Source organism: Podarcis muralis, chromosome 16 (assembly GCF_964188315.1).
Source record: "Podarcis muralis chromosome 16, rPodMur119.hap1.1, whole genome shotgun sequence".
Classification (NCBI taxonomy): Eukaryota; Metazoa; Chordata; class Lepidosauria; order Squamata; family Lacertidae; genus Podarcis; species Podarcis muralis.
In genome coordinates, this window is record NC_135670.1 from 27,296,587 (window position 1) to 27,322,827 (window position 26,241).

The 26,241-nt window shown below is 51.0% G+C and overlaps 4 protein-coding genes across 8 annotated transcripts in view; 1 reads left to right on the plus strand and 3 right to left on the minus strand.

The window, feature by feature from the left end:
* Positions 1 to 2,711, minus strand: part of CABIN1 (calcineurin binding protein 1) — a 57,447-nt gene extending 54,736 nt beyond the window's left edge. For 4 of the 5 annotated variants that reach the window (XM_028710834.2, XM_028710832.2, XM_028710833.2 and 1 more), the window contains exons 1-4: positions 2,519 to 2,711; positions 1,243 to 1,302; positions 721 to 813; positions 517 to 630 (exon numbers count right to left, since the gene is read on the minus strand). In XM_028710834.2, coding sequence (XP_028566667.2) covers positions 517 to 630; positions 721 to 813; positions 1,243 to 1,245 — 210 coding nt within the window. In that variant the 5' untranslated portion in view covers positions 1,246 to 1,302; positions 2,519 to 2,711. Of the gene's footprint in view, positions 1 to 516; positions 631 to 720; positions 814 to 1,242; positions 1,303 to 2,315; positions 2,461 to 2,518 lie in introns of those variants that run through there. The other variant, XM_077920117.1, reaches the window with a different exon arrangement.
* A 1,034-nt stretch (positions 2,712 to 3,745) lies between these two features.
* Positions 3,746 to 5,595, plus strand: LOC114586956 (D-dopachrome decarboxylase). Its single transcript, XM_028710835.2, has 3 exons — positions 3,746 to 3,951; positions 4,056 to 4,231; positions 5,272 to 5,595. The coding sequence occupies exons 1-3, from the start codon at positions 3,844 to 3,846 to the stop codon at positions 5,342 to 5,344; spliced, it is 357 nt and encodes a 118-aa protein (XP_028566668.1). The 5' UTR covers positions 3,746 to 3,843; the 3' UTR covers positions 5,345 to 5,595.
* A 3,068-nt stretch (positions 5,596 to 8,663) lies between these two features.
* Positions 8,664 to 14,331, minus strand: LOC114586778 (glutathione S-transferase theta-1-like). Its single transcript, XM_028710581.2, has 5 exons — positions 13,171 to 14,331; positions 10,966 to 11,053; positions 10,049 to 10,199; positions 9,034 to 9,210; positions 8,664 to 8,883 (listed from the first exon to the last, which is right to left on the minus strand). The coding sequence occupies exons 1-5, from the start codon at positions 13,280 to 13,282 to the stop codon at positions 8,683 to 8,685; spliced, it is 729 nt and encodes a 242-aa protein (XP_028566414.1). The 5' UTR covers positions 13,283 to 14,331; the 3' UTR covers positions 8,664 to 8,682.
* Positions 14,332 to 16,185: 1,854 nt separating this feature from the next.
* On the minus strand, positions 16,186 to 25,713 carry LOC114586777 (glutathione S-transferase theta-1-like). The gene is made up of 6 exons (XM_028710578.2): positions 25,272 to 25,713; positions 23,581 to 23,640; positions 20,633 to 20,705; positions 19,242 to 19,392; positions 17,913 to 18,089; positions 16,186 to 16,406 (listed from the first exon to the last, which is right to left on the minus strand). Exons 1-6 carry the CDS (start codon positions 25,381 to 25,383, stop codon positions 16,206 to 16,208), a joined length of 774 nt encoding a protein of 257 aa, XP_028566411.2. The 5' UTR covers positions 25,384 to 25,713; the 3' UTR covers positions 16,186 to 16,205.
* Positions 25,714 to 26,241: the final 528 nt, after the last annotated feature.

Sequence of the window (26,241 nt, forward strand, 5' to 3'; positions counted from 1 at the left end):
CAGTGAAACAGGGATCTCAAGTAGCAGCTAACAGGGAAAGACCCTGGAGAGCCCCCAACAATCAGTGGAGATTGTTGAAAACAAGCAGCATTTTAGTGAAACAGCATCTAAAGTCTAAATTCTTACAAAAAAATGAAGGTTTGGAAGAGTGGATCATCACACTACTGACCTATGATGAGCATTCAAATGCTCATCAGGTTATTGAATAATTCTGATGCCCACTGAGCTTAAAAATGCTGGACATGATTCAGCGTATATTTCACAAAGAGATACTCTGACATTTGCCCCCACTCAGGAGCTTCCTCCCACTGGTATGTTATTGGTGGCTCACAACCTGGCAAACTTGGGGCCATCAAACTCCCGAGCCTCAGCTCAACAAAAGACCTTCTCATGGTTGAGCCTGAGATTGCTGTAGGTCTCCACAAGGTGAGTGCTTGTAGCAGAGAGAGCGGACCACACACCCCACACCACCTAGTAGGAGGAAAGCATTACCCACATTGATCCCATTTCACTGACCTCTCGCAGGAGGCGAGTTTCAAGCAGTTCATGGTAAGCTTTGGCAGATTCTTCAAAGAGGTCATGTTTCTGAAGGTCCAAAGCTTTATGGTACAAGGCAAATGCTTCTGCTTCCTAGAGATCAAAATTGACATTCTAATTAACTGACTTTGCTCAGAGCAGAAGAAAACACCAGTTCAGGGCTTACAGCAGAACTTTGCTTACTTGTGCCTCCTTTGTCTGTGTTTTGTGGCTTTTAAAGGTCCCTTCATGGTCATCTTCAACAGTGGAACTGGCATTCAATGCTGCAATCCTGATCTAGAAGTGGGACAAAAAAGCAGTAGTGTGTGCTGCTGATAAATCCATTGCAATGGGTGGTCTCTAACGTACTATCAGAATTTCAACAGTTTCTCCCTCAAAACACCCATTAACAAATAGGGGGGGGGGGATATGGGACATCAGTAACCATTGTTGAAGGAAGAGAGCCAGAGGGAAGATACAGCCACTTTGCCAGGGAATAGTGAAGCCATTTGGATTACAGTTATTAACTTCTCTATGAAGAGTTAATAAGTAACAGTCTAATAGCATGCACCAACACCAGATTAGAATACAAAGGGGAAAGAGAAGTGGAGTTCCCACACAAATAGAAGAGCAAGCCAGATGTATCTATGGGGAAGCAGTATCCAGCTTTCACTGAGACCTGCCACCACAACTTTTTCTAAATAAAGGAGTCAATGGCTACTTTACCATCTTTGAAGACTCAGTGTTGCCATTCGCCACCTCTGTTGGTTCAGTTCACTCATGAATCTAAGGAGCAAAACCCACATAATTTATTGATCAAACTAGAATCGTCTGCCCTGCAACAGAGCACATTGCCACAGAAGGGCAAATGCTCGCTGAAACACTGAAATATTACTTCCAGTTGGATTTAAAAGAAACCCTGAGACATCCCAAACTAATAGATGTCTATTAGTTGAGAAATGCAAGAGATTTCTCAAGCTCCTGTTATGGGAAGTAAACGACATGTGGAAACCCAGAGCGAGCTTGTGAAGCCAGAAGAGATGGCACCAAGCTGGTGCATCTACAGATACTCCCAAAACAAACTGAGCTCCCTTCCCATCTCAAAAATTGATTTAGGAAGAGTGTCCACTTACACAGAGGAAGCACAATCCTTTGGGCATCATACGTATATGAACAAAAGGCCCAAACCAATGCTTTTATATACCACCATCAATATAATGTCACCCAAGCAAACAACAAGACAACAGAGGCTGTCCGTTACAGCAAATCAGAGAACCATGTCCACCCAGCACAGCACTGAAGGGGCAGCTGCTCTCCAGGATTTGAAGCAGGGAGTCTCTCCCACCCCCAACTAGGGATACCAAAGACCTGAGTGCCAGTCCCTTCTGCGTGCAAGCCTTTCATCCATGCTGCCCAGGGCTGCGGAGCATGGGATATGCCAGCAGGCCTTTGCAGCAGAACCAGAGCTCAAGAGGGAGGGCAGCAGCACCGGCAGGAACTGAGAAAGATACCAGCCTCCTTGCCCATCCGCTGGCTGCTCTGACTGGCAACAGCTGTCCAGGCTTGCAGAGTGCAGAGCATGGGTCAGGCCAGCAGGCCTTTGCAGCAGAACCAGAGCTCAAGAGGGAGGGCAGCAGCACCGGCAGGAACAGAGAAAGATACCAGCCTCCTTGCCCATCCGCTGGCTGCTCTGACTGGCAACAGCTGTCCAGGCTCGCAGAGAAGGCTGGGGCCCAGCACCTGCAGGCTTGAGGTGCTGAGCACTGCAAAGCCAAGAGCTCTGCCGCTGAGAAGCTTACCAATGAAATATTGACGGGAAGGGGAGGGGGAGGGGCGCTTCATGGCCTTTTAAGACAGGAAGCGGGAGAAGGCGAAGGCTTACTGAGCCTTCGGCTGACACAACGCCCTGGCGGTGTCTGCCACCGGGCTCCAGCGTACCCCGCCACCCACTTCCGGGGCGGGTGCGAGGCCTGACTGACAGCCAGGCGGGGCGGCTCAGCACCTGAGGGACGGAAGAAGGGCCCGTATTGCCGCCCACCGGTGCCGCCCACGCGAGCTCGAGGACAGGCGGAAACCCAGCAGGTGCGGCGGGCCGGACGCGTCAGGTCAGCGCAGGCTGTACCGGCTGGACTCCCGCCTGTCAGGGCGCCGAGCAGAGCCGGGAGGAGGAGCCGCCGCCGCCGCAAGCAAAGCGGCTCCTTATTGGTCCGCGGCGGCCGCCCAATAAGAAAGCGGGATGCTGTGTGGGGGTGGGGAAGGGGGGGGTGGCCTCGAGGGGAGGGGGCGAAAAGAGGGCGTGGTCTCCACCGAGGATGCGCTGTGTGTTTTCCCGCCAAAAAGGCCGCCCTAGACCCAATAAAAAAAGAGAGGGGCTGTTCCGCCGTGAGACGACGAGGCTCGTGGCAGCGGAGTGTCTCAGCATGGAGACATTGACAGCCCTCCTTGGAGATGCTGCCGGAGGCGGGATGCTAGCGGCTACCCCTTGTGCATTTCCAGAAAGGGGCTCGTTGCAGGTTCAATTCCCGTATGGGACACCTGCATATCCCTGCATTATTGAGCCCCCAAAGGAGATTTGGGGCGCTGCCCCGTTTGCAGCTGTTCCCCAAGCCGTGCAAAGCTGCTTTTAAAATGAGGCTGCATTTTAAATTGCATTTTAACCTGTATTTTAAATTGGAGTTTTTCCCCCCTATTATGTTTTTACTGTAATTTTACTGGTGTTAGCTGCCCTGAGCCCGGCTCTGGCCGGGGAGGGCGGGTATTATTATTATTATTATTATTATTATTATTATTATTATTATTATTATTATTATTATTATTATTATTATTATTATTATTATTATCATCTCCGCAGCCCAGTCGGAGCAAGGCCCGCCTGCTGCTGCTGCTTCCCTACCCGAGAAGCGCCAGACCCCAGCAAAGGACCGCGGCCCCGGCTTCTCCCGCCTCGGATCTGCCCTCTTGCTGAGGCCAAAGGCGGGATCGGAGCACGGGAATCATACTCCGGGGCTCTACCGGGCTCCGTGCTGCCTGCACGGACTGGCAGCATCCGGAGCTCGCCCTCTGAGGGAACCCCGACAGGGTTGCTGCTTGCCAGCCCTTAAGGAAACCGTCTCCGGGGAGGGGAGGAGAAAACGGGACTCTGCCCGCCGTGTCCCGCAGCCGATCGGCTCCTCCCAGCGCCGGGAGCCGCGACCCCGCCTCGAAGGGGGCCGGTCCGGAGGGGGCGAGTCTCCCGGCTTAGCCAATGCCGAAGTCAGGAGGAGGAGGAGGCAGCGGCGGCCGCGCAAAGGGACCCGGTACCCGCATCGCCGCCTCTCTTGAGCCGCGATGCCTTTCGTGGAGCTGGAGACGAGCCTCCCGGCGGCGCAACTGCCCCGCGATCTGCCGGCCAAGCTGTGCGCCGCCGTGGCCACCATCCTGGACAAGCCCCAGGAGGTGAGGGGGCGCTGCCGGCCACCCCGGGGGCGCAGGGATCGGGATCCCGGGTCCTACCGGCCCGGTAGAAACTCATTGTCCTTTTCCCCTCCTCTGGGTCTCAGCGGGTGAACGTGACGGTGCGCAGCGACGCGGCGATGGTGCTGTCGGGGTCTGCGGCTCCATGCGCCCAGCTGGTCGTCTCCTCCATCGGCGTGGTGGGCACGGCCGAGCAGAACAAGGGGCACAGCGCCCGCCTCTTCGACTTCCTCACCAAGGAGCTGGGCCTCGGCCCCGACAGGCGAGTCTGGGCCGAGGGAGGGAGGATCGAGCCCCGGGTAGGCAAGGAGGCCTGGAAGGCGAGGGATCTCCTGACAATCCTGGGCGCTGCCAGCGCGCTCTCCTTGGGTGACCTCCAGCTTCCAGAGCGCGCCCACTCCTCCTCCCTCCTCGCCGCCTTTCCTCGATCGCGGGAGGAAGGTTATAGTCGGCTAGAAGAAACTGCTCCCAACCCCGCCTCAGCACCTTTTGACACGCTGTGACTGCCTCCTCCTCCATAGGAGCAAACTCCTAGGGGCCGAGGGGTCCATGGGTGTAGCTTGGGGATGGGGCAGTTTCCCCCCCCTAGATCAAGTAAAACAGTAGGAATACTTAACTAACGGATCAATTGTGTCGGTTCTGCTCCCTTAACAGAGTTCTCCCCTCCAAAAAAAATCCTGGCTATACCCATGGAATAGGTTTGGGGCCCCCAATAAGATATTTGAGGGAACCGGGCAGAGGGCCTTCTCGGTAGTGGCACCCGCTCTGTGGAATGCCCTCCCACCAGATGTCAAAGAGAACAACTACTACCAGACTTTTAGAAGACATCTGAAGGCAGCCCTGTTTAGGGAAGCTTTTAATGTTTGATGCATTACTGTATTTTAATATTTTGCTGGAAGCCGCCCAGAGTGGCTGGGGAAGCCCAGCCAGATGGGCGGGGTATAAATAAATTATTATTATTATTATTATTATTATTATTATTATTATTAGGGGGCTGCCCCCCCAGTAGATGGGCATTGCCATTCAAATGGGGGGTGTTCACCACACTATGTGATCAATTATGCAGGGCTTAAGCCCCCCCCCCTCGTATTTTATTCAAGTTGGCACCTGCTGCTCCCCAAGCATTCAGGAAGAAAACCAGCCCCAGTGGTGCCCTCTTCCTGGGCAAAGGGTGCAGAGTACAAGGCAGGGAAAGGATTGGATGGCACTTTCTGTGGCAGGGGCTGCCACTGCCGTACACAACCTTGGGTTCCTTTCTTCACTGCCTGCCATGACTTTCCATATCTTCTCCCACCCCCACAGGATCAACATCCGATTTTACCCGCTGGAACCCTGGCAGATTGGCAAGAATGGGACGGTCATGACTTTCTTGTGAGTTGGCCAAAGACCCCCGAAGACCAGTGCCAACATCCCCACCAGCTCCGGGGACCCCTCTCTTGGGGGAAGGGGAGTTACTCATTTTCTCTTCAGACCCACTTCTCGAAAAGGTCTTTTGCTGTCCCACCACCCTTCATTTTGCCTGAGCTCCCTCTGCCTCAGTGGGAGTTCTCTTTTACGTGTCTTTGTTTTCTCGAAAAGCCATTGAGTCGCATCCCATGAACAATTAAAAAACACATGTGTTCCCTTCCAGTGCTTGTTTCTTGAAGATGAGACTCGGCCTTCCGCTCAGCCATGACTGCAGGGAATATAAGGCCAAAGCCCCAGAGTTATTATCACGAGGGTCAGAAGGGTTGTTGTAAAGCACTTTGCTGGCAGGTAGGTGCCAGAGGCAGGAATCATAATTGGAGAGAAGCCAAAACAGTCGCTGCAGCTTTGCCTCTGATCCAGGGTTTCCTCTCCCCCTCCCCTTCCAAAAGGGCAATGAAACCTCAAGGTTATTTTTATGCTCATCCTTTTACTGCTTACCTATTCTTTAAAAAGTAAACTGTCCACTTGGTAGAGCTGGTCAAGGTCTCTCCTGTGCACAGCATTATGCACGAATCCTCCATCCCCGCAAAGTGTTTGGCTGCTTAAAAAAAGGTAAAGGGACCCCTGACCATTAAGTCCAGTCGTGACCGACTCTGGGGTTGCGGCGCTCATCTCACTTTATTGGCCAAGGGAGCCGGCGTTTGTCCGCAGACAGCTTCCAGGTCATGTGGCCAGCATGACTAAGCCGCTTCTGGCGAATCAGAGCAGCGCACGGAAACGCCGTTTACATTCCCGCCGGAGTGGTACCTATTTATCTACTTGCACTTTGACGTGCTTTTGAACTGCTAGGTTGGCAGGAGCAGGGACCGAGCAACGGGAGCTCACCCCGTCGCAGGGATTCGAACCGCCGACCTTCTGATCGGCAAATCCTAGGCTCTGTGGTTTAAGCCACAGTGCCACCCGTGTCCCTTTGGCTGCTTTACCAAGGTTTAAAAAGAAAAAAGCCTGAATGTAGCTGGGAGTACACAGCTTTTAAGCATCCTCGAAAACCACCTCACCTACTGCAGGAAACTCTAGAAAGACCCACAATGCAACAGCTTCCTGAAAAAGGGGGCAACTGGAAGTATTGCAGACTCCTGACCCAAAAAGCCCCTGGCTGAGCCCTGCAAAGCACAGCGGACTCTTCCAATGCCACTGACTGGAGTTTTATGTTCCCATAGCTGGAACAGAGGCAGATTTAGGGGAGTGCGACCGGTTTGCCTGCATTGGGTGCTGAGCCAAATTTTGGCATTGCACACGGCTGAAATGTTAAAGCCCAAAGTCCACCACTGGCTGGAGGGTGTGATTCTGCGCTTCAGAGCGAGGTTTTGAACATGTGGGATGGAACATACAAAGCATGACCATGTAGCTCAGTATTGTCTGCACTGACTGGCAGCCGTGGCTCTCTAGGGAACATTCCCTGCCCTACCTGGAGATGCCGTTGGGGGACTGAATCTGGCACCTTCTGCATGCAAAGCAGCCGCCCTACCACTCAGCTGTGGCTCTTCTGTTGACAGATCAGGAAGCAGGGAAAGAGACCCACAGCTCTAGGGGTCTGCGTGTGCTGGCAAAGAGCCCCTTGCTCGCTCGCTCGTTCTTTGAGCTGCTTCACACAGGTAGAGATAGATGGGTGGGAAATGGCTCTGGGGACAACCAGCCAATCTGAGAGGGGCAGGGACTTGGCCTGCCAATCCTTGCTCCTTCCCCAAAGGGGTCATCTAGAAACATTAGTTGCCGTTGAGCAAATTTCCAGGTATCAGCCAGGAACCAAAAAGCAGTCTCCCCACCTGCCCTTCTTGGTTTTCTGTTTGAAACGGCATTGATGAAAGAAAAGGGCAAACTCCATCGGGGACTTACATGGGGATCATTTTATCCGAGGTGGTCACTTTATGTTGGCTTCAGTTCCCCTTTAAAATGAGGATGAGGCAGACACATGCCTCAGTGGTTATGGGGAGGATGCTCTAAGGTAAAAGGTAAAGGTACCCCTGCCCGTATGGGCCAGTCTTGCCAGACTCTGGGGTTGTGCGCCCATCTCACTCAAGAGGCCGGGGGCCAGCGCTGTCCGCAGACACTTCCGGGTCACGTGGCCAGCATGATGAAGCTACTCTGGCGAACGGAAACACCATTTACCTTCCCGCTAGAAAGCGGTCCCTATTTATCTACTTGCACCCAGGGGTGCTTTCGAACTGCTAGTTTGGCAGGTGCTGGGACTGAGCAACAGGAGCGCACCCCGCCGCGGGGATTCGAACTGCCGACCTTTCGATCGGCAAGCCCTAGGCGCTGAGGCTTTTACCCACAGCGCCACCCGCGTCGGAGGGTGCTTTAGGTAAAGGCAAAAAAAAGCCCTCAACGCTACAGTGAGAAGCACTAAGCCCAGGTGACTTGGCAAAGGTGCCCTGCACCTGGGCCCAGCCCATACCAATCTGCCACACCCTCTTCTCACATTCCTGCTCCCCTCCCTCCCTATCTAACAGATGCTCACAATGGTACCCAGCCAAGAAAGAGCCAAATATTTGCAGGCAGTTATGAAAGCCTTTCTGCAAACTCTACAATTGGGACGTGATGGATCTTCCTCCAGAGGTCCTTGTTGCATAGAACCAACGCACAGACACACACACAGTGTGATCCACCGAGGACTGATGAGCAGAAACTTTAAATTGCTGTACATCAAAAGCCTTTTGTGGTTGTTTTCCGTCTGATGTCGGAATGTCCTCATTTCAAGCTCTGTCCCCTGAAAGCATAATGAGATCACTGAGGCCTCTTTCATTCCTTGCCCTCATCTCCCCAAATTCCACAATTTGTACAGTGGTACCTCGGGTTACATACGCTTCAGGTTACAGACTCTGCTAACCTAGAAATAGTACCTCGGGCTAAGAACTTTGCTTCAGGATGAGAACAGAAAGCGGGCAGCAGCGGTGCGGCAGCAGCGGGAGGCCCCATTAGCTATAGTGGTGCTTCAGGTTAAGAATGGACCTCCGGAACGAATTAAGTATGTAACCAGAGGTACCACTGTACTTTGAATTCACTGCTTGCAAAATTGCTTGATTTATTATTCTAGGATGATTAATTTTTTTGCAGCATTTCAGGTTATTTTTTTCTACATTTAATTTGCAAAAGGTGTCAGTGAGTTCTTTCGCATGTGCATAACAACCAGTCACCCCGTGGCAGAAAACGTGGAACCCCCTCCCTGACAGGGCAAAGCGGAAAAACCCAGGAGTTGAGAAATACCAGAGCAGAAAGCGAAGGGAGGAGCTTGTAGTGCCCATTTTATTTCATCATCTTCAAGAGAAAGGGCTTCAGTTGGACTTTGAGTGATGGGTCAATGGTCATGTTCCTCATCTCTTGATTGTTCAGGATCCGTGCGTGCGCTTCCGCAAATAGCTCCTTGCCCAGGAACACCTCAACCCTTTTGCGCCACTCCTGAAGCTTGGGTCGGCCCTCGAAGGTTTCCCAGCCGGCTCCCATGCACTGGAGAGAGAGAGGGGGCACATGCAGTCATCAGGCCTCCACTGTTCCTTCTGATCTCCACCCCAAAGACCTCCAGGCAGGTCCCCTTTCAAGGAAGCCCTCAAGCAGGAGGGAGAAGACTCCTTTTCCTTTGATTTCCCCAGGGCTGACCTGCATGAGCTCCACGATGGCCACCAGGTCCGCCAGGGAGATCTCGGTACCAATGAGGAAGGGTTGGTCCCTCAGGAACTTATCCTCCAGCTTCTGCAGGTTGGTGGTTAGGTCCTCTGTGACATCGTGGAGCTTCTCAGGAGGCAGTTGCTGATTTATGAACATGGGGATCACTACCTGCCCCACAACGAAAAAGCACCAAAGGTCAAAATCCAGAAGTAGAGCCATAGTGGAGGTGGGGACAAACCACAAGAGAATAACATTACTGTAGGAATGATCGCTGGGTGTGGAGCACACCTCTGCCCGCGGGCAGCCTCAGCTGTCTGCACGCGTGACCTTGGGGTGCGGAGCACACTCCCCCCCCCCAAAACCCACAGCTGTCTGAACATCTTGCCCTCTATCTAACATTTTGCTCTCTTAGTGGTCTGCCGTGCCCTGTCTGTGACCTTTGTCTCCTTCGCTATACATTGTGCAAGGGGAAAGTGACGCGGTGGAAACAGGTGCCAAAATAACCTTGTACCACCCCTCAGTCTTGGGATTGGAAGATGTGTAAAGGTTACAGTCCAAAATGGATCTGCCTGGTTTTGCATATTGTGCCAATAAAAAGAGCCTCAACAGAGCTAGCTGGCAGCTTGCTTGTGCACAGCTCACCTGCATTGCCAACTCCTGCCTCATGTCCTTCATTTCACATTACGAGGCCCCAACAGTATATTGTCATGGGGGCATATCTGCCCTCCAAAATGGGTTCGTTTGGTCAGGCAAATGTCAGAGACTCGTTCACAGCCCAACCAGGCACTCTCCTACAGTTTGAGCGGTTGGGTCTTGCCCCTTAGATGTTTGTTGGTGTCACAAAATTTGTAGGCTGCCCTGAGAGCTGCGGGTATAGAGTGGTATATAAAATCAATCAATCAATCAATCAATCAATCAAATAAACAAGAGACACTGCACTGGGTGCCAAATTCCATGGGGTATGGGACCAGTCAAGCCTTGCAGAGGGACCGAGCCACAACCTCACCTTGAGCCAGAAGATCTTGGAGCAGCTGACATGGATGGTGCTTTGCTGCCAAGCCAGGAACTCATCAACGCGGCCCCGCTTCTTCATATCTGGTGGGTACCAGTGGCTGGGTGTGTTGTACTTCCGGCTCAGGTAAAGGAGGATGGCGGTGCTGTGGGGCCAAAAGGCAGAGTTGGAGAAGAAGCATCCTTGCCAGGGGCACCTTTCCTTATTACCGGAGCCAGGTAGGTGTAAATTGCCCCACAGAGATGGGGGGGGGGGGAGAGGAGGAGGAAGCAGCAGGTGGTCCAAATTATTCATTTTCCTATCTGTCTGTCTATCTTTCTTTCTTTCTTTCTTTCTTTCTTTCTTTCTTTCTTTCTTTCTTTCATCTATCTATCTATCTATCCAGTGGTACCTCTTGTTGTGTATGCCTCTGGTTGCACATGCTCTGGATTACAAGCTCCACTAACACGGAAGTAGCTGCTGCTGGTACTGCTTGGCCCCAGGATGCAAGCGGAAATCACGCGCCAGAGGCGTGCGCACAGTGGGAGGCCCCATTAGTGAAAGCATACCTTATGTTACAAGCGGTTTCCGGTTATGAACGGACATCCAGAATGGATTCCGTTTGTAACCAGAGGTAGCACTGTATCTGTTTTGTTTTTGTCGGGTTGGTGTTGGTTAAATGTTTAGTTGGGGTTGGTGGTTATTTTAATTTGGGCATAACTCTAAACTGTTTATTATTATTTTTAATGGTTTCTATTGATTTATTGGTTGGTTTGCTGCTTGTATAGGAATTTTTTTTTTAACATTTGATGTTTTGTTGTGTTTTTAAATATGCTGTAAACTGACCAGAGTGTCTTGGGAAACCCAGCCAGATGGGTGGGATATAATTTTTTACACACACACACACACACACACACACACACAGCTCTCACCTCTCTTCTAAAGTAAAATCTCCATCTTTCAGAACTGGCACTTTCCTTAAGATGTTGACCTTGTTAAAATCTTCACTAAACTGTTGTCCTGAAAGGAATAAAACAGAAGCACAAACATTACTCAATGAGGCCCCGCAGAAATCTGCACCCTTCCCCCCCCCCCATGCAGGTTGGCTTCCAAAGCTGTGAACAATTAAAATCCATGCAGATACATCATCTATTGGGAGATCCATGGAGGTGTTTAAGCTACAGAGCAGCTCCTACAATGGGAATGGATTTGTTTACATCCTCAGGCAGTTGGTGACACAGTTCAGGTTCCAAGTTCTTCCCTGGGAGACAGGGAGACTTGTGGCCAGCCGCTGGAGAAAGATGCCCCTACTTTACAAGAGCAGTGCTTCTGACAATTTGCCAAGGATTTTGCACTTTGCTTCCTTCTCCTCCTCCTCCTCCTCTCCAGCCTTACATCTTTTGGCTGATTAACTCTGTTGCCTGGTCTGATGGGTTATGTTCAAAAGGAGCACTTTGGTGCCTGAAGCCAGGGGACACCCACCGTGGCTGAGGGCTTAATCGGAGACCATCACAACCCCTTACAAAATGTGACAAGGCTTTGCACTCAAGAGGGTTGAGTGGGGGAATATAAGAAATAACCAAAAAAAGAGTCCTGCTGGATGGGACCCCACCCCTTTCCATCCCTTTGGGAAGCTCATAAGCAGGTCATGAAGACAGCCCACCCACCCCCTCTGCTGTTTCCTCCTAGCAACCAATGGCTCAAAGGTAGACTTTTTCTGCACAGGAAGGCTCCATTATTTATCGTGGCAGAGCATGAGCTTTTGCCTCCTCCATAAAGGTAAAGGTACCCCTGCCCGTACGGGCCAGTCTTGACAGACTCTAGGGTTGTGCGCCCATCTCACTCAAGAGGCCGTGGGCCAGCGCTGTCCGGAGACACTTCCGGGTCACGTGGCCAGCGAGACAAAGCTGCTCTGGCAAGCCAGAGCCGCACACGGAAACGCCGTTTACCTTCCCGCTGGTAAGCGGTCCCTATTTATGTACTTGCACCCAGGAGTGCTTTCGAACTGCTAGGTTGGCAGGCACTGGGACCGAGCAGCGGGAGCGCACCCCGCCACGGGGATTCGAACCGCCGACCTTCCGATCGGCAAGCCCTAGGCGCTGAGGCTTTTACCCACAGCGCCACCCGCGTCCCTGCCTCCTCCATAGGGGTGGCCTATAGAAGAGACCAATTGTGTCCCTTGTGATTTTGAGTGCGTGTGTCGAATCCTTTCTGCCCTCCTATCCCCCGCAGCTGCAAACTGGGGGGGGGGGGAGGCACTTTCTCTCCCCACCCCTGTGCTTCCAGTACATTTCCGAGCACAATTCAAAGTGTTGGTGCTGACCTTTAAAGCCCTAAACAGCCTCGGTCCAGTATACCTGAAGGAGCGTCTCCACCCCCATCGTTCTGCCCGGACACTGAGGTCCAGCGCTGAGGGCCTTCTGGCGGTTCCCTCGCTGTGAGAAGCGAAGGTGCAGGGAACCAGGCAGAGGGCCTTCTCAGCAGTGGCACCCACCCTGTGGAATGCCCTCCCACCAGATGTCAAACAGAAAAACAACTACAGTGGTACCTTGGGTTAAGAACTTAATTTGTTCTGGAGGTCTGTTCTTAACCTGAAACTGTTCTTAACCTGAGGCACCACTTTAGCTAATGGGGCCTCCCACGCCGCAGCCGCCGCCCAATTTCTGTTCTCATCCTGAAGCAAAGTTCTTAACCCGAGGTACTATTTCTGTGTTAGTGGAGTCTGTAACCTGAAGCGGCTGTAACCCGAGGTACCACTGTACCAGACTTTTAGAAGACATCTGAAGGCAGCCCTGTTTAGGGAAGCTTTTAATGTTTAATAGGTTATTGTATTTTAGTGTTCTGTTGGAAGCCGCCCAGAGTGGCTGGGGAAACCCAGCCAGATGGGCGGGGTATGTACGCATGTATGTATGTATAAATAAATAAATAAAAAATATTATTATTATTATTATTATTATTATTATTATTATTATTATTATTATTATTATTATTATTCCAAGGTGGGTCTAGAAAGGAGGTCAGAGGAAAGGCGAAGTTCCAGAAAAACCTGTTGGGGAAAGGGTGTTACTGGGTCACAATTGGGGGTGGAAAAAGTGGGAGGGATACTAGGAATCCCCCTCCCTCAAAATCCCAGTTACCTTTAAGCATCTCGATGTTCTTCATCATGAAAGCGATGTTGTTTTTCTTGGCGAAGATGTAGACCGCCCGGCAGGGCTGGGAGAGCATATCGAGGTAGAGCTCTAGCACCATGGTGGGGTTATGTCAGTGGTGGGTGGGCCGGCTGGGCGACTTGATGGGAGATTCCAGTTGCGTCTGAGGGACCCTCAAGCCCCACCCCCAACAGAAACATCTTCCTAAGACTCCAATTGGCCTGCAGAGTAAACAACCTGTTCTAGGGAAGGTATAGCCAGCCAATCACGAGAGGCTCAGGTGTTCTGCTACCTGGGCTCAGGTGGGGCACTCTTTGGCCTGGCTCCAGCCTCCTATTGGTTCTGCTTTGTGGGGGGGGGCAGAGAGAAGGGTATTTAGGTGCTGGGTCCCTCTTTTCTGCCCTGGGGGGGGGCATTGGTGAAGGAAACTTGGCAGGTGCCAGGACTCTGGTCCTCTTTTTAAAGGCCTGGCCTTCAGCCGGCAGACTGGGACCCTAAGGGAAGGTGGGTCACAGCAGCGGCACAAACTGGTGTTGCAAAATGAAGAAATGCCACAGTGCCTTAGGGATGTTAAGTAATGGCCTTTATGTTGCAGTAAAAAATAAAGAACTGGGTCCCCAAACACATGTTTAGGTTAAAGGTGGGTCCCAGGTATTGAAAAGGTTCGGTGAAGGTCACCTGGGCAGGAAAGGGGAGGCAAGATTTCTTGGTAATCATGCCTGCCCTGTGGAACGCCCTCCCGTCAGGTGTCAAGGAATTAACTATCTGAATTTTAGAAGGGCAGCCCATGTTTGCTGTTTTACTATGTTTAATTTGTTACAAGCTTCCCAGAGATTGGTAGCATATAAACAATAAAATCATATTAATTATTATTATTATTATTATTATTATTATTATTATTATTATTTCCAAAAGCAGGACTCTCCTCTGTCAGAATTATACAGAAAATGAGAAATAGCCTCGGAAACGTGGCCTGTGAGCTCCCTGGGGCCATTTCTGCTTGTCCGCGCCTTGCATTCCTTCTTGATTAAAAAACCTGTTTTATTTGCAGAATCTACCAGGAGGGACGCGGGTGGCGCTGTGGGTAAAACCTCAGCGCCTAGGACTTGCCGATCGCATGGTCGGCGGTTCGAATCCCCGCGGCGGGGTGCGCTCCCGTTGCTCGGTCCCAGCGCCTGCCAACCTAGCAGTTCGAAAGCACCTCCGGGTGCAAGTAGATAAATAGGGACCGCTTACTAGCGGGAAGGTAAACGGCGTTTCCGTGTGTGGCTCTGGCTCGCCAGAGCAGCGATGTCACGCTGGCCACGTGACCCGGAAGTGTCTGCGGACAGCGCTGGCTCCCGGCCTCTTGAGTGAGATGAGCGCACAACCCTAGAGTCTGTCAAGACTGGCCCGTACGGGCAGGGGTACCTTTACCTTTACCAGGAGGAGCAGGTGACATCTTTCCCCCGTGTAAAACTCAACACGCTTGCCTGGCTTTTAGACCTCTGCGACTGCAAATACACCCCTTCTCTTTCCCTGTTTCTCTGGGATCAAGATGGCCGCCGCCAACACCGTGAGGTGAGAAAAGCAGTTGGCGGCTATTTTTGTCACGTCCACAGCATCGCCTCCCTCACAGAACCCATCGGCACAGAACCAATGTCCAAGAGATAGCAACCTCTGCAGTGTGTGGCTGGCCAATGATGCTCTCATGTGGGAAGACTTGCCATAGAAGACCGGTTGACTTCTGTGTCTCCAAAGTGAGCCAGTGTGGGCTGGTGCCTCCAAAGCCCATTTGCTCTGACTGTCATAGGTGGCTGGCCAGAATGGGGGGCGAAAGTGCTGCCATGCCTTGGTCACAAGACCAGAAGAAGAGCCTTCATGACCACTCAGAGTTCAGCATCCGGTCCTCAATGTGGCCTCAATGTGAAACCCCGAAGCAGGATTTGAACCCATACAGGGATCGAACCTGCAACCTTGCTGCCTCCAAGCATGGGTGCTAAACATAGCCATCAGGCCTAGTATCCATCAATAGCCCTCCCCTCTGTGACCCCCTCTCCACCTTGAACAGCAGCTTGGGCACCCAACTCCAACCAGGGCCTGGCAAGATCACTTGAACCAGCAGCAGAGGTGCTGGATACTGCCCCAGTCCCCAAGGACCCCTGAATTGGGGCCTCCAGTGTCAGAACCCTCTGAGTCTGCTCCCCTCCCATCTGAAAAAGGGACCCTGCTGCACATTCCCTGCCATGATGGCTTTACCCCATACGTCATGAGCCTGGAGGGAATATGGAGTGCTCAGCTACAGGCTAGAAAACGGACCCTCGAAGGCCTCCCTTTCCTCAAGGAAGTGGGCAGAGTCTGACTGGCGAGGTGTGTGTTGACAGATCTGGCCCCAGACGCTTAATACTAGGGTCTTCAGCCCCAGTTGCCAACCTCCCCTCCTGGCCCTCCCACCCTGCCCTACGGCCTTTCGAACTGTCTTTGCCCCCTCTCCTCCCCTACCACATTTATTTCCTTTTGCTGCCAATGCTGATGGAGAGGGACCATGGGTCTGTGGGGCCCAGCTCTGGACTGGGGAAGAGCCCACCCTGCCTGGGAGGGCCACTGCCAGTCAGAGCAGGCAGTCCCAAGCTGGCTAGCCCAGGCCGTTTCACAGGTTGGGGAGCCTGTGCTCTGACTCCACTCGCAACAACATCCCCAGAGCTCTTCTATCGTCGGAGAAAAGGCGTTGATGCGCAGCGGAAGTTGGTGCATTGGGAGATACCTGTCATTGCTCACCCAGAGAGCTCGGTCAACTGCCTCACCTTGGGCAGGTTTGCGTGCTCAGTCAGTGCTGGGTGCTGGGCACCAAGAAAAGCAAACAGTCAACATAGGGCCTGCCCCGTAGCTCTGTGGGTCTTGCAGACTCACACCGGGAGCGAATGCTTAGGAGAGGGCAGCTGCTCCCCGCGGGCAGGAGATCAGGGGGCACACCAGGGCCTGTGGCAGCATCCCTCAACTTAGAAAGGAGAGGCAGAGACGGCGGCCAGCTGGGTGGCTTTTATTCACTTGAGAATCTTCAGTAGCACCGGCCCCAGCTGCTCCTTCAGCCGGGGATCGATCTGGATGGTGCTCAGCTGTTTGATGTTCAGGATCAGCTGGTGCGCTTGCAGGAAGAGCTCCTTCCCGACAGCTTCCTCCACTCGGTCGCGCCACTTGGCCAGCCTGGGCCTCCCCTCAAATATATTGCACCCAACACCAACTGGCTGCGGAAAGTGGACGGGGTGGGGGTAGGGAGTAAGTCATTGGGGTCTGTGGGTGTGGGAAACACTTCCGCTCTCTTCCTGCACCTTCCCGAGAGCAGGAGGACAGTATAGATTTAGAACAGTGATTTGCAGAAGGTCATAGGTAAAGGGTAAAGGGACCCCTGACCATTAGGTCCAGTCATGGCCGAGTCTGGGGTTGCGGCGCTCATCTCGCTTTGTTGGCCGAGGGAGCCGGCGTACAGCTTCCGGGTCATGTGGCCAGCATGTCTAAGCCGCTTCTGGCGAACCAGAGCAGCGCACGGAAACGCCGTTTACCTTCCTGCTGGAGTGGTACCTATTTATCTACTTGCACTTTGAAGTGCTTTCAAGCTGCTAGGTTGGCAGGAGCAGGGACCCAGCTACGGGAGCTCACCCCGTTGCGGGGATTCGAACCACCGACCTTCTGATTGGCAAGTCCTAGGCTCTGTGGTTTAACCCACAGCGCCACCCGCGTCCCCATTGCAGAAGGCCATAGTGTGACGTTAACACATGAGAGAGTGCTGGAGGTGAAATAGTTAAACAGGTTGCCCACTCAGGACCCAGAGGGGTGGAGTCAGTGGGACTCCCCACCTACTAAACCACCTCTCGGATATTTACTTGTCTGCCTAGCCCCTAACTCAGCCTATTTCGTTACACTAACTCAACCTACCCACAACTCTAGCCCAATTCACTCCCACTCCAACCAACCACCCAGCTCCCAACAAACTCCCCAACAAACTCTCCTTTGCCCCTCCCAGAGCTGGTTTTATAGTCCCACTGACTCCACCCCCCTGGGTCCTGAGTGGACAACCTGTTTAACTATTTCACCTCCAGCACTCTCTCATATGTTAACGTCACACATAGTTCAGAGGCTGAAGAGGGAAGGAGTTGGGAAATATTGGGAGAGCAGCAGGAAGTAGAAGCACCAGGGGAGAGACAGCTAACAGACTCAGTGTCTCTTGAAAGCATTCCTGACCCCCCCTTCTCCCAGAACCCGGCAGGCATTGAGAGTAATAGAACAGAAAACTCAGAGGCAGAAAGTACAGATCAGCTGGTGCAGGGGTGATGTAGAATAGGAGGGACTGAGGGGGTGGGACTTGACTTGGAGCAACAGCATTATGTAAGAGAGACAGCATTCCTTCGTCTCTCTCTGTGACTATTCAATAAACTACATGGTAAGAACTCTTCTTGTTTTGATGCTTCTTTGCATCCCGCCGTGAGAGGGATAGGATTCCCTGAAGCCTTGACAGTTGGGAAGATTGCCCTGCACCCTGTTCTCTGTTGGGGCTCCTTATGGTCTAGCTTGGCAGCTGGACCACCCATTTAGGCCACTCAAAACAGCCGCTGATCACCCTTGGGCCATTTGCTCATCCCACAATGTGCCCTCAGTCAGGTTTTGAGGGAAGGCAGGCTGCTCCCCTAGTCTCCCCAGACTGGCCAGGAGCCAGATCAGAAAGGAACCTGGTGATCCCTGGGTTCAATCCTCACCTGCATGAGCTCCACAATGGCCACTAGGTCTGCCAGTGAGACCTCGCTGCCCACCAGGAAGGGCTTGTCCTGCAGGAAAAGCTCCTCCAGCTGAGTCAAGCAGGCGCTCAGCCCCTCCATCACCTCCTGCAGCTTCTCTGGGGGAAGTGGCTGGCCTGTGAAGAGCGGGATTAGCACCTGCAGAGAGAGAGAGATCACATCCACACCACACCATTAAAGCCTGGGAACTGTAGTTTACCCTTCACAGGGCTACACTTTCCCAGGGAACGCCTGAGAAGTCCGGCTAGAGTCAGGGGAGGCTGGTCATAGGGGGACAACAATGACCTTGGATGGTTTGAACTCAATGGTTTTACAGTCTCAATGGTGCACTGGGCAATAGATATAGGACACAACATAGATTTCAACCTTTGGGAGTAACTTTGGAAAAGCGACTTGAAATTGACAGCATGTTCTTTGAAAGAGAACTATTTGAAAATGATTCATAGATGGTGTTTAACTCCGAATAGGTTTGCTAAGATCTACAAGACAGAATCAGATAAGTGTAAAGAGGTGGAGGGAACATTCTTTCACATGCGGTGGACATGCAAAAAGGTTAAGGAGCTTTGGGAAATGATTTATAATGAACTGGGGGGAAAAATATTTTCCTCAAAAACCCAGAGTTCTTTCTGCTGGGGAAAACTCAGACTGAAATTCCCAGGTATCAGAAAAGGTTATTAATGTGTGCAACAACTGCAGCCCGTGTTTTGTTAGCCCCAAAATGAAAAGTGAGTGAGGTCCCAACCAAAGAAGATTCACAACTTTAGTTGACAGAATTTGCACAACTTGAAGATTTAACATATAGAATAAGAGAGCAAGAAGAACATAGGTTTAGAGAAGATTGGAAAACGTTTATTGAGTATATGGAAAATAACTGTGTACAGCTGAAAATGCTGGCAGCACTAAGAAAAATTCAAAAGAGTAAATATTTTTTGATGGATGTGATAGTGGAAAACCGATCAGGATAGTTATTGTAGAATATGCAGGGATGTAAGATACGCAAAACGAACCATGGAAAGAGAAGAAGGGAAGTCATTGGATATTTTAAAGTATGGCAATACAATACTGTGAGTTGGACAGGAGGCAGTAGCATGAATGAGCAATTTCCATTCCTCGCTGCCTGGAGAGAAGGCAGCCGCAGGCTATTACTGTTAAGGGCATTAAGCCAGAGAAATTTGGGCAGAGGTTCTGAAATAGGCCTTCCAGAACCTCATCTGTGACCCTGAGCCAAGCAGGTAACCCCCCAAAACTGGACAGCCCAGCCAAAGCCCACCCATCTCTCTGTTCCCTTACCTTGATCCACATGGCCTTGGGAGCATTGGCCCGGATATTGGCCTGGTGCCAGGACAGGTATTCATCTACCTTGGCTCGCTTCTGGACGTCCGACGGGTACCAGTGGTCCGGGGTGTTGTACTTGCGGCTCAGGTACAGTAGGATGGCTGTGCTGTGCCCAGAGAAGAGAGGGTGTCAGGTGTCAGGGGCACAGTGGGAGCAAATGGAGCAGGGAAGCCCATCTCAGGGCTGTCAGACTGAGGGCAGACCAAAGCTGTGCTGGAGCCCCAGATACACAAGATATACCCCATGGCAGCACCCAACCCCTCGCCAAACACCTTATTGAGTAACGTGCCATGAAGCTGCAGAGAGAAGCCTTCCTGGGTGCTGCTCCCCCACTGTGATACACTCCCCACCACAATTTACATCAAGCTCAGGACTGGATTGCTTTCCATCTGGTGTCAGCTGAGACAGAGCTCAAAGGAGTTTCCCAGCACCAGTGTTTTTCTGTCTCCTGGCCCCAAACCCCTGACTCCTTTGAGCCTCTGAGCTGTGCTCAACAGCACCCAACCGTCTTGTTCCCTCACGACATACAGATGAGATAGAAATTGGGAGGAAGGTAATAAAAGCCGTCTGGGAAATGATATATAATGAATTGGAAAAAATGCTTAAAATAACTTTTACAAAAAAAACCCCAGAGGCTTTCTTATTAGGAATTGTAGGTGCTGAAATTCCAAGGGAGCAGGAAAGACTCTTTATGTATGCGACGACAGCTGCATGGATGTTGCTAGCCAGAAATGGAAAGAAGATAAAGTCCCTACCAGAGAAGAATGGCAAATTGATGGACTATGCTGAAATGGCAAAACTGACCGGAAGACTCAGGAACCAGGAAGACCAAAACTTTCATAAAGAATGGGGGGAGGGGAATATAATTTACCTTGAAGGTCACTGTAAGCAGTTGAAAACGTTAGCAGGTTTGCAATAACACTTGTAATGTAAAAACAAAATTTAAAAATTCCTTCCAGTAGCACCGTAGAGACCAACTAAGCACACGAAAGCTCATACCAATGACAAACTTAGTTGGTCTCTAAGGTGCTACTGCAAGGAATTTTTTCTTTTTTGTTTTGACTATGGCAGACCAACACGGCTACCTACCTGTAATTAGAACTTGTAACGTAACGAGATCTATTGACACAATGGAGTTACAAAAATTTGGATTATTAAAATAAAGATGCAGCAGAAGGTTTTAACAACAGAACTCACAGAGGAGAAAGTGGGAAGTCCAGAGGAATCTTGTAACTTTGAATGTGTTGTGGTATGACTGAAAACTCAAGTATGTAAAATCAAATATATATTTTTAAGATAGAAATTTGGAGGGGAAGGAAGCCATGGCTGTCTGCCTGCCTTCTTACCCTTCAGACAAAACGAAGGCCTCATCCCTCAAGACGGGAACTTTCTTCACCGCAGTCGCCTTGGGTAGCGGCCCTAAAACCAGGTGGGTTGGAAGGAAGCAACACAGCACACAGTTAGACCTGGCAGGACGGTTGGCAGGAGATGCCCAGCACATCCCCAGAAGTCCAGAATTGGAGCTTGCCTGGACAATCTGTTCTGAGTGACAGCTGGAGAATTGGTGAGCGTATGTCTGTGTACCAAACACAAACAACAACTCCGGGTTCTGCAGAGCAAATCAGTGGCCAATTTACATTTTGACCCATGCAGATTGAAATATACTCGGAGTTGAGTGTGGATTTCATGCTCTTTATTCAGCTCATAGTAGTGAGGAATGAAAGTTTCCCCAAAATATCTGCTTTATATACATTATTTAAAAAATGGGCCGCACGTGGTTGGCTAATTCTGGGATTCTCCTGTAGGCCAATCAGGTTGTGGATTCACTTCCACCTGGAGCTGGATTGGGTAGCTCCTGCGGACCAATCAGACTGCTGCATTGTTCTAGGACCAATCAGACTGCTGCATTCCGGACCCTATTGTTCTAGGACCAATCAGACTGCTGCTTTTTGGATCCTATTCAACTCAGTACATAACGCAGAATATCCCAATAAATCAGCTGTGAGTCCAGTGCCATATTTTTTTTCTACTTAGAGCAGGCAGCTGGGAGCCCACAACGTCTGGAGACTGGGGAGGGGGAGAGAAAGTGGGGTGTTTGCTCCACTTTGGTTGTCCTGGTTCATAGCCACGGACAGACCCAAGGAAGCTCTCCACTCCAGGCTAATCTTGCCCCCCAATAATAAGCACACCTTGTCTGAAAATACTGGGGAAAAACTGAAAATACTTGTTATTGTCACCTCACCCCCCCCCCCACCCCTCTGGCCTGGCTTTCAAAGCTGCATGAGAGAAGTTCAAACTATGTTCCGAAGTGGAGTTTGGAAAGAGCCCTGAGCTTAAAGTACAAGGTGTGTTTATCTCTAGCCTTGCATGCAGAAGGGGGCAGGGCAAAGGGCATCTAGTCCTGATCTCTTCCCAAGGGAACGAACCTCTGGCTTCGTGAGTTTGCTTGGAAAGGGTCACTGTATTTCAGCAGGAGCCCAGTGGCAACAGCACAGCATCAACTGCCCTTGAAATCCTTACGGCAATATTTACATTGCAAAGAGAACTTCACTCTACAACAGCAGGGGAGTCCCGTTTACTAAAACCGGGGGACTTCCCTTAAACCATATTTTTGGCATCTCTGTCCTGCCTTTCAGCAACAAGGCACCCCGTGAGTTCTGGCTGAATGCTGCGGGCACAAACTGACCCCTGGAGCAAGAAAAGTACGTTTCCGAGCACAATTCAAAGTGTTGGTGCTGACCTTTTAAAGCCCTAAACGACCTCGGTCCAGTATATCTGAAGGAGTGTCTCCACCTCCATCGTTCTGCCCAGACACTGAGGTCCAGCACTGAGGGCCTTCTGGCGGTTCCCTCACTGCGAAAAGCCAAGTTCCAGGGAACCAGGCAGAGGGCCTTCTCGGTAGTGGCACCCACCATGTGGAACGCCCTCCCACCAGATGTCAAAGAGAAGAACAACTACCAGACTTTTAGAAGACATCTGAAGGCAGCCCTGTTTAGGGAAGCTTTTAATGCTTGATGTGTACTACAGTATTTTAATATTTTTTTGGAAGCCGCCCAGAGTGGCTGGGGAAGCCCAGCCAGGTGGGCAGGGTATAAATAATATATTATTATTATTATTATTATTATTATTATTATTATTATTATTATTAAAGTGTGCTTGGAACCTCCTTTTGAAACGGATGTTCTTGGAAGGGGGAGGTCCAGCTCAGGAGCTGCTGGTTGAGGAGAGGTGCCAGCCAGGTGAGGCAACAAGTGTGTCAGTGCAGCCAAGATCTGCCCACATGCCACCTTCAGCCAGCAGCCATATTCATGCCCCCCAAACATGGGTTTTGCAAGTGTGGTGTCAATCCATCCTTGCATGTTTGCCTGAAACAGTTCAGGGCCAGGATTGACGACACAGAGCAGGCATTGTCCTGTGACAATCATTTCTTCTATCGCTGCTTCTAAGGTTAAAATAACAAGCAGTCCTCTTTTGAAAAACTTGCCAGCATTGTTCATCGGCCCTGTATTTACAATACTCCCAAGCCTGCCTTGCAACCACCTTGACACACATTCATTGGTTTGGCCCATTTCCTGATGGCCCTGAACAGTCTGATGACAGCCACTGTGCTATTTTGTCACACTTGGGACAGGCCATGAGCCTGGGGGACTCTTTGTGGGAGAGCCAGAACAGGCAGGAGAAGCAACAGCTCCCTCCACAACACTTCCTGGAGCAAAGCAGCTTTGAATTTGACTCATCAGGTGTTGAAGGAAGCCCTGGATAGCAGCCATCTTCTCAATGTGACCACCTGTACAAATCAACTGCCCAAGAACTCCTCTGGAAACCTGTTCCGGGGAGAAGTTTCAACCTGAGCCAGAACCTAGCAGGCAAACATGTTCACACACAGCAGGAACAAACAAACGCCATATTCCAGAAGCGAAAATAACGAAGGGGGAGGCGAGAATACTTAGGGCGGCCACCCGATCTGTCAGCTGGTGGTAAATACCTCCTGCTGGCTCACAAACATCTTTTGAAAGAGGCTGCAAGAACTTGAAGGCCCCCAGCGAAGCCACTTCTGAACGGGGCACTGAGCCCAGGTTCAAGTTTGGCCTTCCGACCATTGGACCCACAGAACTGGGGGCATCTCCATGCAAACAGTGGGGAGTCCCAGAACCAGAATTGTGTGGGTTGGGTGAACTCCCAGGCTCTTGCTGCTTCCAACCCTATGAACCACGCCAACCTGGGCAGCTGGCCTGTGGACTACCCTGATTTTTCTGTATTATACAAAAGCATCACCCAGCCTCTCAGCTCTTACCTGACGGCGTGGCTCCCTCTGGGTTGCTTGCGCCCTGCACTTTCGTCCCCAGGATGGAATCTGGCAGGAGAGACGCAAAAGCATCAGCTATGGGAGGAGAGCAGAAAGGCAGGCATCCATCTCAGATGGGAGAACTGCCCTCTTGCCCAGTCAAAGACCCACCTCCCCAAGCTCAGGCAGTTTCAGGGTTTCTCGTCATGTCAAAGCAGAGAGCCACCTGCAATATTCAGCTGGCCGTGATAACTCCCAGATCACAACAGCAGCTGCTGAAATCATAGCTGTCAAGCGTCCCTTATTTGGTGGGACACTCCCTTATTCCAGCACCATGCCCCGCTGCTGTCCCTTATTGATGATGTCTCTTAAATAAGCTACTGAAGGTAATGGGGCCCTTTCTATGTCCAGCTTGCTTTGTCAACAACAAATTGTTGCTTTTTTGTGTGTTGAATATATGCTATATGGTAATTTATGGACCTAATAGGTATCTAAAGCCATTTGCACGCAACAAAATATGTATTTTATAAAAGTAATTGTTGATCCCTTATTTTGGCTGCTGATCCCTTATTTTCAAGGCTGCTGGTCCCTTATTTTCAAATCTGTAAGTTGACAGCTATGGCTGAAATGGACCAGGATTCCACAGAGCCCACCAGACAAGCCCAGTCCCAATAATGGAGAAGCGGGTAAAGGGAGAGACTTGCCCCCCACACCAAGTTCCTTACACCAGAGGGGGCTGTCCCAGCAGGACCAACCCCTACCAAGTGATCCTTCTAACCAGGCCCATTGCACAGAGGAGGGTTGAGGCCAACTTCCGGGCAAGTCCCCCAGAGTTATTTTTTCCTGGGAAAATTAATCCCAGATTGTTACAACTCTTCTTCCTCCTAGTCTCAGAGTCACTAACATATGTCAGAACTTGGCACATGAACATTTGGAGGAGAAAGAGGCAATGCTTTTTTTTAAAAAAAAATTATTTGTTTTTTTAGATTAAAGTTTTACAATCACATATCCAACATAAAAACAGGATTCCAAAGAATCTCCAGGAATTCTCCCTCCTCCCCTTTGTGGGTCCTATTATTAGTCATTTCCTCCTGCATCTTTTACAGTAATCCAAATCTTTTACATCTCCATTATGTCCAAAATTCACCATTAAACTACAAGTGTTATTCCAACCCTACTAACGATTTTAGCTGTTTACAATGGTTTTTTTTAAAGGTATATTATAAAGTTTCCCCATTCCTTATTACAATTTTGGTCTTCCTGATTTCCGATTCTTCCGGTCATTTTTGCCATTTCGGCATAATCCATCAAACTTAATCGGCCATTCGTCTCTGGTAGGGACTTTATCATCTTTCCATTCGCTGAGTCTAAAGCATGGTGAGAAAGAGGGAATTCTTGCCATGCTTTAAACTCAGTGAATGTCTCCTGCTAGGGAGAAGGGGTGGGTGGGAAGAGGTACATTTAAAACCAGGTCTTTTGAAAGCAGGCAGTGAAATGAGGAAGAAGCCCACCTTTGGAGCCCCCTGAACATTGTGGTTTCTCCAAGTCATTAAGAGACAGGGGTCTTCCCTCTCCCCCACGCAACATCTCTGCACTTTCTCTTTCTTCGGGAGATAAATTGACCCACCCTGACCTCAGCGCCCCCACCCCTCCTTCACCGCCAGCACAGAGGAGCCGGAAGGCAGGTGCGTTTAGCTCACCTTTGAACAGCTCCACAGCTCTGAATTCAAAGGGGATGTTGTTCTTCTTGGCAAAGAGGTAGACGGCTCGGCAGGGCTGGGAGAGGAGGTCTAGGTACAGCTCCAGCACCATGGCGGTCCCTGGGCATGGAGAGGCAGAGCAGCGGAGAGCAGAGATTTTCCTCTGTGTAGTCTGCCTTTGGCAGAACACCCTCCCAGGAAGGACAGGAACTGCAGCAGGGCAGAGAGCGAGGGAGTAGCAGAATGCGGGAGCCTGCCAGCCAGCCAGATGTTCTCCCTGAGGGGCGGAGTATTGACTCCAGCAGGCAGGGACTTTTGCTTTCTTTTTTTCTGGAAAAGTACAAGAAGCGAAGCACGTGCGACTGGCAGAGCCTGCGGTGGCAGTCGGCGAGGCGGGCGCAGACCCTCAAGGCGTGGTTGGATCGGTTAAAAGCCCAGGAGAGACTCTTTGACCCAAGAGCCTGCTCACTGAAATATGAACTTTGCAAAGTGGCAGTAAAACGCTGGCTGGTTTCCCAGGTGCTTTGTACACCTCTAGCACACCAATAGATACCGCACGCATTCCGATCTGCGGAAATTTCTACGCCGACCATTTGCAGGTGTCGGACAGGCAGGCAGAAAGTGTGGTAGGTGGCTTGGCCAAGTGGAGAGAGACTCTTATTGCACCAATGCACCTGAACATTCAGTCCGGACCCTGAGCTCCAGCTCCAAGGGCCTTCTGGCGGTTCCCTCACTGTGGGAAGTGAGGCTACAGGGAACCAGGCAGAGGGCCTTCTCGGTAGTGGCGCCCGCCCTGTGGAACGCCCTCCCATCAGATGTCAAGGAAGTAAAGAACTATCTGACTTTTTGAAGACATCTGAAGGCAGCCCTGTTTTATGTTCTACTGCAGTTTTATAATTGGTTGGAAGCTGCCCAGAGTGGCTGGGGCAACTCAGTAAGATGGGTGGCATATAAGTAATAAATTGTTGTT